The 9,500-nt window shown below is 30.2% G+C and overlaps 1 protein-coding gene across 2 annotated transcripts; it reads right to left on the bottom strand.

Moving 5' to 3' along the window:
• Nucleotides 1–2,236: 2,236 nt before the first annotated feature.
• Nucleotides 2,237–6,858, bottom strand: LOC108340943 (uncharacterized). Of its 2 annotated transcripts, XR_008250051.1 has the most exons (7): nt 6,269–6,858; nt 4,820–4,931; nt 4,570–4,741; nt 4,308–4,489; nt 3,526–3,669; nt 2,686–2,800; nt 2,237–2,586 (listed from the first exon to the last, which is right to left on the bottom strand). XR_008250051.1 is itself a non-coding variant. In XM_017578518.2 (6 exons), the coding sequence occupies exons 1-5, from the start codon at nt 6,697–6,699 to the stop codon at nt 3,544–3,546; spliced, it is 1,023 nt and encodes a 340-aa protein (XP_017434007.1). In that variant the 5' UTR covers nt 6,700–6,857; the 3' UTR covers nt 2,237–2,586; nt 3,526–3,543. The 2 variants fall into 2 exon arrangements, 1 of the variants encoding a protein (XP_017434007.1); XM_017578518.2 differs by lacking the exon at nt 2,686–2,800 and having other exon boundaries at nt 6,269–6,857.
• Nucleotides 6,859–9,500: the final 2,642 nt, after the last annotated feature.

The raw sequence follows: 9,500 nt of genomic DNA, 5'->3' as shown, positions 1-9,500 counted from the left end.
TTTTATAAATATAATAAGATACCATTTGGAGTAGTGTTTAAGACCAACGAAAATATACAAATACATATATATATACTTAAGTTTATAACCGATTACCAAGAACCAACTATGCTTGGCCGAACGCTCATGCACAGTATCACGGAAACGAAGATGCTCGTCCTTAACTAGGATTCTCCCCAAATGAAAGAATCTCATTTCAACTAAGTTCACAAGAAAAACCGAACGGTCAATGACCGTTTAGTGACGAACGTACACTTCCATATGGGAAATTTCATACTAGAATCATTTATTTTCCAACTCATTTCTTAACATATAGTTTCATAACTTTATACATTCATATCATAATCAATTTTCATATTTCATACCATTCAAACATAGAGACTTCATATATTTCATGCCTCATAACATAGCTCAATCATTTCTCATATCCAATCATCAAGTCAACGAACGTTCATACAACACATAATCATACAAATTAAATTAAATAAGCTTCCCTTACCTTTGAGCGTGAACGAACGTCCTAGAGACAGAATACGGTTCGTCTGACTACAATTCTTCTACCCTCAACGCTCAACAACTCTTCAAACCAAAATCAAACAACATACCAAAATGGTTCAGAATTAGACTATGAACCCATGCAACCGGAACTTGGTTTGCATGTACCAGAGAACGAACGGCTAAGGACAAGAAGAACTTACCAATTCAGAATTCGAAACTAATCGGTTCAAACTGAAGCTCTTGACGTCGGAAGTGCTTCTACGGTGCCTGAACGGAGATCGGAGTAGAGAAATGGTGAGATTTCGTAGAGAGAAGGGAGAGCTTTTAGAGAGAAGGAGGAGAAATGAGAATTTCAAAGTTTTGAGGAAGAAGATACATGCAGAGAGTGTGACGTAAACTTTCCAAAAACTTAGTTTTGCTTAAAACGAACATCCGCTCATCTGTCGGCACCTGCCTTCCACTATTGTATTTTCGGATCCTCGTTCTTGACACGTGAACTCCACCAAAATGAATCCTGAGTGCGTTTTAAATGGATTCTGACAGATAACAATAAAAAATAAAAAAAAATTAAACTACATTTATTAAAATAAAACAATTATTCTTAACACACGTCAATAAAAACATATAATTAACCAAAAAATAATTATATTTTGTTTCTCTTTTTATTTCGTCATGTTATCATAATATTAAATTAACATTATCATATCCGTTTTTTCCTTTTAAAATGTTTTTCTTAAAAAATTGAAGATAAAAAAAAAACTAAGTGCTTAATAACTTTTTAACTCTATCTTCATAAAAATTGACTTCAATATAATATAATATATATATATATATAATTATAAATTATGTTATTAAAAATTAATAAATAAATTATAGTCAACATTAAATTATGTATTATATATTTTATTTAATAACATAATAATAAATATAATATAAAATATTATAAATTATAATATATTAGATTATTTAATAAAATATATAATTTTACATATGTACTTAAATTATATTATTTTTAAAAGTTAATTAAACTCACTTTAACCTTTATTCTAAACCACTTGAGAGAAGATTTGGAGGTTGGAGTTTTTTTTGGACTCACTTAAATGAGTTTTTAAAAAAAGACTTTTTCAAATTTGGATTAAGATTGGCCCGTGAGTCATGATCAATTTGACATCTCTATGAAAAATGCATAATTAATAAGTTCATCATTCATTTTAGACATGGATCTCCCTCCCTAAATATTCCTATGAATTAAATGATGGTTAGTCGTCACTCCCCATTTTAACTAAAACAATTTTATTGTATATATATACAAGCAACAATAAAACAATATGCTGTAAAAAAGAAAAAAAAATCAAGTGAATTGTCTCACTGACATGAATGAGGTTTGATATCAAGGAATGGATATCCCAAGAAAAAAATATATTTCTCATTTGGTTTGATTTAAACCCAAATATACCACATAAATTCAACCATATTAATTTAACTTTCTTAGAATATCTAGTTGGTACAAATTAATAGATAAAATCAAGTGCAATCAATTTAGGCCCTTCCCGTTAATTAGAAATCTAATACTTAGATGAGGTAAGCATAAAGCATGCAATGTATTACTTTTAAAGCAATTGGTTCTACTTTTGGAAGCTCTATCGTTTGAGATATGGTAATATATACATGTGTTTCTACTGAGAATATCATCATAAGCATAAACGTTATCTAAGTTTTCTCCAAACACAGTCGTATGTACATCTGGCAAGCTGCATTTCATTAGCTACACATAAATTGCATGGGTAATGTTTGAAGGAAGATACCTTGTACATAATTTTCTTTCCTATTGTCAGAGAATTTTACAGGTGTCAGAATACCCACCCACATGTCATTCTATCCTAAGTGCCAAGTTAGACAAACAAGAACTGCAAGACCTACAAACACATCACTGCCAAACTAATAGTTGTCTCTTACATTTTCATTCTTCTAATAACTTATCAACATGACCTAAGAACACAAATCTGATCAGTCAAATTACAGAACCATATCAACATGAGGTCAAGATCAGCTCCAACTATACTGGAATTAACACCCTGCAATCTGTCACTGCAGCCAAAAAGCAAATATTTTATCAAGTTCTATGCATAAATATCATTTGGAAAAGCAAAAACTAATCCATCAAACTGAAAACAAAACTTTCAAAACCTGTCTAGGATAAATCATTGTTTTGTGAAATTTGCATTGCATGCACAAGTACGTATAAAAAGTGGCAGAGTCATGAATTTTGGGAATCGCTTTACTCTGTTTAGCCAGACTCAACCTGTAACCTCATTTTTCATGACAAGCTTGTATTAACAAGATCAAAATATTCATAACGTAAGTGCTAACCAATGACTTAATTAAGGAAAAAGCTAATGAAAAAAAATACATTATATTCAATTAGATCTCATTAATATTAAAAGTTTTAATCAATTCCCTCAATTTTTTAAATTTACAACAATGTTGCATTTTTTTTTTTTAAAATGAGGAAGTGGATTGAACTTTTTTATTAATAGGGGGTCAGACTGGTCAAAATAAATAATAGGACCAAAAAGATAATTAACCCTATTATAAATAACAATATATAAGTCATTCAACGTTTTTTAAAAGTAATTAAAAGCATTAAAACTAACAAGGTATATTTAAAACTAACAAGCAATAAAAAGAGAGACTATAAGACATGCACTATTACCATAATAACTTTCGGCTTACAATTTCCTTATTATCATACTAAAAAAATTATATCAACTTATAACATGCTAAATACAAGTAAGAACCAGTTCGATACCATGAGACGGTATCCTGGAATAAAAACCAATCATAAAAGATATGGAGATTCAACACCGCGCAAAGTAGATAAGACATCATAGAATAAAATTGACTAAGCAGTCAAATATCACAGAAGCTTCACATAAAGGAGGTCCAGTCAAAATTCAAAGAGGTGGGAAAAAGAAGTGATATAAAGGTTTTGGAAAACAAAACTGCTGTGAAGTCAATTCTACTAACCATAGAATGCTGTCAGCATCATGAACTCCTAAAAATATGATGACGGCCCAGAACTTCAGGTATCCCCAATGCTGAAATGCTTTCACAGCCAAAGATCTCCTGAAGCTTCGCATCACACAGTATTGCCATAGGATTCATAGGATCCTAGGAATATCAGATCATAATTTGTTATTCGCGTCACATAGTCAACAAGTTATGTCCCAACGAAGTTAATAACACATAATTTGTTATTCAGAATATCAGATCATTAAACTATTGTTTTCAAATTAATTGTGTGAAAAGCAAACTATTTTTATCTTACTGAAATAATCATATTTGCCTTCAATTGCCCATTCGAATACAAACTGGAGGACCTACTTGCTTGTGCACAATCCTAGTAAAAGCACAGAAACTTACTAATGCACCTAACATTCGAGCACTAGAAACAAATTATACAAATACAAAGACTGAAATTTCAAGGTTCGATACCAGATTCGATCACGCTTAGTAAAACAGAAAGTAATCACAATGTAAGATGTGTAGAAATACTAGTAATTGAATAAAAAATGTAAAATAGTAATAATAACAAACAGGGAAAGTAAAACCCATATAGTTAAAAGACAAAGATTTAAATAGGAGCAGAGTTTAAAGAAGAAAAAACATGGAACTTTTAAGCGAGTTTGTGTTTGAAAAAAGCTATCAATTCGCTTATCAGTAATTATCAGCATCATCATCATATTAAACTTTAACGCATGGATGTCAATGCACGAAGTTGGTGCATATTCTATCTATTCATTGTTTACCTCTAGCCTGTTGACTTTTATGTACTCCCAGATACGTCTCAGAACTTCAGACTGTAGCATCTCCCTTTCAGTAATCCCAAAAAAGTTAGCCAGTGCATCAGATATTATTACAGAGGGAGTAGGTTCAGTAATTCTTTTTCCTGAGTCCACATCTACCTTCTGCTTCTTTGGAACAGGCTTTTCTGAAAGTGCACAAACATGAAGAATTTAAACAACACATTAAACCACAATTCAAAAAAACAACCATCGCCAAGATACTTACTGGTTGGTTCAAGGGGGATAATGTGTTTAGCTAGCAACTTGTTCATCTTAAACATATCAGTACAATCAGTCTCAAACACCACACGCAGCTCTTCATTGCAAATTATTTTCCTTTTGTTGCTGGGATCTTGAAGATTGTTTTTCCTTATGTAAGCCCACAGTTGCTTGACAATCTAAACCACATTCGTTTCACATTTTAGAAATATGCATAAAGCAAACAAACAAATTTCAAAAAATATATTGCTATTAACCTCAGTCCTCGACAGTGCTGGCTGGCCAACAATGACCTGAAGTTCAGGCGATACACCACAAAGTTTGGTGAGACCTCCAGGGCCACCTCTTCTCTTCACCTTTGTTTGAGTACTACAAGACACAAGAAACTAGTTATGATTACCAAAAAAATCACTACGAAAAAGCAAAGGTAATACATAATATTCAGTTTAAAAGTACAAAACAGAAAGGTTTGAATTCAAGCACATGCAAACTCATTGCCCCTTACTATCTATACAGTGATCTTGAGTAACAACTATGTTGCTGACAGAGAATCTGTAGTTAAAGCTTAATCTTCTGGGTAAGGCAAGTATGGTTTCCCTGTTTTCAATTTTTATTTTTTACAAACAGATAGAAATGTCACTTTATTTTCACTTTTTCAAGCAAAAAACAGGCCAAAACAACAACAATACTATTTTTACTAACAACTGAATCTTCCACTACTAAGTATAAGTGAAAGTAAAACAAACATACAAAAATATTTTCACAAGCCAAATTCTCTGTTTTCAACAATTAAACAACTAGCCTTTTTTAAGTCTGTCAATTGCATATGTTAAATATTTAATTTCAAATGACTAAGATTCATAATAAATATCTAAACATATATAAATTATAGTTTAGACATACAATCAACAATTTAAATTAAAAATGAAAATTATTTTTAACTATTAACAATATATTTAAAAAATATTGAAATTTAATTAGTACATAAAGAAAAAAGGAAAAAGATCACAAGAGAAAGATAATAATAAAGATTAACCATACCATATAAATGAAAAAATATATGTAGATGGTTGAGAGAAACTGTTTCACTAATCAAGGAAAGAGTATGAAAACAATCTTGTAGAGAACCGATACATTATACAAAAGAATATGTAAAGTGCATGTTTAGGTTAAAGTTAGGAGACCTCAAAGCCTTTTTCTTCCAAAAATAGCAAATCTTTCCTTCTCAGTTCATTCATTGGAACAAGCAAATTTATATTAAAATTTACAAAAATGTTTCTGTAACATTAAACTAAACATCTATAAAATTAATCGGTATACATATTTTCCATATATATTTATAAAAAATATTAGAAAAACACAATGACAGCTAAAATTAAGTCGTGCATGAAATACAAATTAACTAAGATGAAAGGTCCTTTACAAATTAGTCTAAGTATAAATATTTTTTTGTCATTTTCTTTTTTTCCTTCTATTTTTTCCATGTATAAAAAAATGAAAAAAAAATATCACTCCCGAGTTGTAATCTAAACTATAATACGCTAATCGTGTATTATATTACAAGCAAAAACCCGCTGTTCACAGTTAAAGTGGCGCTAATTGTTCCAATTCCCTTTCCCTAACCCTAATTTACCATCACTTATGAGCTCTCACTCTTCCAAACATTTTCAAACAAAACAAACTATTTGTTCTCAGCGAAACCTAACCTTTCCTTCGGAGCATCGTTAACAGGAGCAAGAGCAGGGGCAGAGGCAGGAACAGGAGAAGGAACTTCAACGCGCGAAATATCAGCAGGAGTGGCGACGACAGCGTTAGAAGAAATGAATTTGGTAGCCTGGAAGTCGGAACTGACAGGAACAGAGTGGAAATTAGGGTTTGGTGGAGGGACGAAACGGTCTTTCTGTTGCTGTATCTGCCTCTGCGCATTTTGCGGCGGAGGTTGTGGTGGTTGTGGTTGGGATCCGAAAAGGAGGTTGATCTGCGCAGTGATGAAATCGAGCTTATGAGAGAGGTCGTGGCCGAGCTTAGCCTGAAGCTCCTCCACCACCTGGTTCAGCGTCGTGAAACTACGCTTGCTAGGGTTCGATTCGCGCAGCAGCGACGATACCGCTTCCGATATTTGTTCCTCTGTCACCATTTTTTTTCTCTCTCTTTTAAACTGAAATTAACGGACTCTTTTCTCCCTCTCTCTCTCTCTCTCTCTCTCTCTCTCTCTGGTGATGAGGTTTTTGTTTTCTCTCTCTACTCCATAGTGTAGTTCAGTCTCTCTCTTTCTCTCTCTCTCTGACTCTTGTTGGGTTTTGAAGAGTGGAACGGAAAAAGACAGAAATTTGAAGGGGTTCGATTGCAAGATGCCACGTGGTCTTCTCTAAAATTGAAGTTAAATGAATATTAATATTATTTTTTCCTTTTTGTCAGAACAGAAGTTATATCTGTCATTTGATTGTTGAGAAAGATATTTTGGTTAAAATAGTACATAGATTCCTTTTTAGATTTTTTAAATCATTTAGTAGTTTTTTTTATGTTCGTTGATGATGACCTGAACAGAAGTTTTTCATGGAACTTGTTTTATGGAGTTTATCTTATGCAAATATATTAGTCTTTTCAATTTTATGCAATTCGTTTTTAGTTTTTAAAAAAAAAAGGAAGTAATATCCAAAAAAGTATAACTTTTCTTTTAGTGTTTGAAAAATAAAAATATTCTCCTCATAGAAACTACATCATGTTCAAATCAATGCTATTCTTTAGGAAAGACTGAATTCATACTTCTTGCACAAATATAGTTAATAGGTGGGTAGTTAAATTTGAAGGCGTATAACAAGTATCTTTATGATGTAAAGTTTATGGTCAATAATTATAAAATTTTAAAATACTTTTTTTGATAATATTGAATTAAATATGTGACACACAAGATCGATGTGGCAAAAAAGATGGATCAAAATTTTTAGGAGTTTTAGTTTTAATATCATTTTGAAAAGATAAATATAATATGTGTGTTTGATTATAATTTATAGAGAAGTTAAAGGATTTTTATTTTGAAGTGGAGTTGGCAGTGGCCATATATTTTGTAGTATGTGTTTGTATGATTTTCTTTTTGTTGGAAGACTAAGGAAAAGTAGATTTTATATAATAGTTTGAAAACTGTGATAAATTTGATAGGTACAAATGAGTTAAAAGACTCTTGTTTTGGTACATTAATATTTTGTGCATGAGGATATATAGAGGTTAAGCATGTGATTTTGGAAGAAGATTATAAGATTAAATTTAAATATGCACTCACTTATGATTTAAATGTGTTAGTACTAAAAGGCTGTATTTTATTTTCGAGTAAGAAACTCGAGAGTTGATGTAGTTTGTTTGACCTGAAGTAAAACATAATAACGACGAGGTTAGGAAAAAAAACACTTAAAACGAGAGAATGATTAAGAGTAATATTGTTAAAATGAACCAATTGGCTTGTATCCGTTACTAAGTTAATTTAACTTGGTTTATTATAAGTCAAAAACATTTAAGTCAGACTTAATTTTGGGTTGGTGAGTTAAACGGATTAACTTATTTAATTATAATATTTTTTCAATTCCAAAAATAATAATACTAGTTTTAATTTAAATAAATTTCCTATCCAAAATGATGTTAAATTCTAAAGATAATTCAAAATAAAAAATATACAATATAATCCAAAATCATCATAAACTACAAATACAATCAAAAAGCAAACATAAAAAGCAAAATTAAGTGGGTTGGTAAGTCGGGTTCTTAGTAGACCGGGCTCAAAATTGTCTCCTATCAAAATTTCAAATTTTTTTTCAACCTAACTCGGCTTGAACACATGATAGGTCAGGTTGATTCACAAGTTCCAACTCATCTTGACAACACTAATTGAGAGGAAAAAATAAAGAGAAAACTTAATGTGTTTATTTTAAGGTAAGTCATGTTTTTGGTGATGGATTTGTGAGTTGAAGTTGTGTTTGGATCACTAAACATAAAAAGCAAAATTAGGAATATACAATATAATCCAAAATCATCATAAACTATAAATACAATCAAAAAGCAAAATTAAGTGGGTAGGTGAGTTGGGTTCTTAGTGGACCGGCTCAAAATTGACTCCTATCAAAATTTCAAATTGTTTTCAACCTAATTCGGCTTGAACACATGATAGGTCGGGTTGATTCACGAGTTCTAACTCATCTTGACAACACTAATTGAGAGGAAAACATAAAGAGAAAACTTAATGTGTTTATTTTAAGGTAAGTCATGTTTTTGGTGATGGATTTGTGAGTTGAAGTTGTGTTTGGATCACTAAATATAACTGGCTAAATCAAGTCATCCGTGCTCATTTTTGTATGAAAATCTTAAATGGATTCTTTTTTATGTATCTCAATTTGGTTTTTATTTTGGGAAATTTGATGTAATCAACTCTTTTTGATTAATATTATACTAACAATGTTAAAGAGGTGTTATATATTAGTTCGCGTTTCTTTTTTTCAATTTAAAAAAAAATAAAAATTTGTTACATATCAAGTTGATGTTGTGTCACATGGTAGTGGCAATATCACAAAATTAGTTTGTGTTTTAGTCTCAATTTAATACTGTATTTTTATTTTATATCAATTTAATTTCTTTTTTTTAAGTTAAACAATTTCATCTATCTAATAATTAAAACAAAATGTAATTTTTATATAAATTGTATACAAACATTTGTATTAAAAATAATATTTTTATTAAATATTTTTAATAAGATTAAATTTATTTATATTTATATTTTATGTTGAATTTTACTTAAAATTGATTTAAAGTTATTAATAGAAAGTAATGTTAATAGAAAAATAAAATAAAATTAATTTCAATTAACAAATATGTTAAACGTGTTTATCAACTTAATCAATTTTATTTCATAAAATAAAATAAATTTATCAACTTTTCAATTATTTTAAATAA

The sequence above is a fragment of the Vigna angularis genome, chromosome 6, assembly GCF_016808095.1.
Source record: "Vigna angularis cultivar LongXiaoDou No.4 chromosome 6, ASM1680809v1, whole genome shotgun sequence".
NCBI lineage: Eukaryota > Viridiplantae > Streptophyta > Magnoliopsida > Fabales > Fabaceae > Vigna > Vigna angularis.
This window is presented reverse-complemented; position numbering and strand designations above follow the sequence as displayed.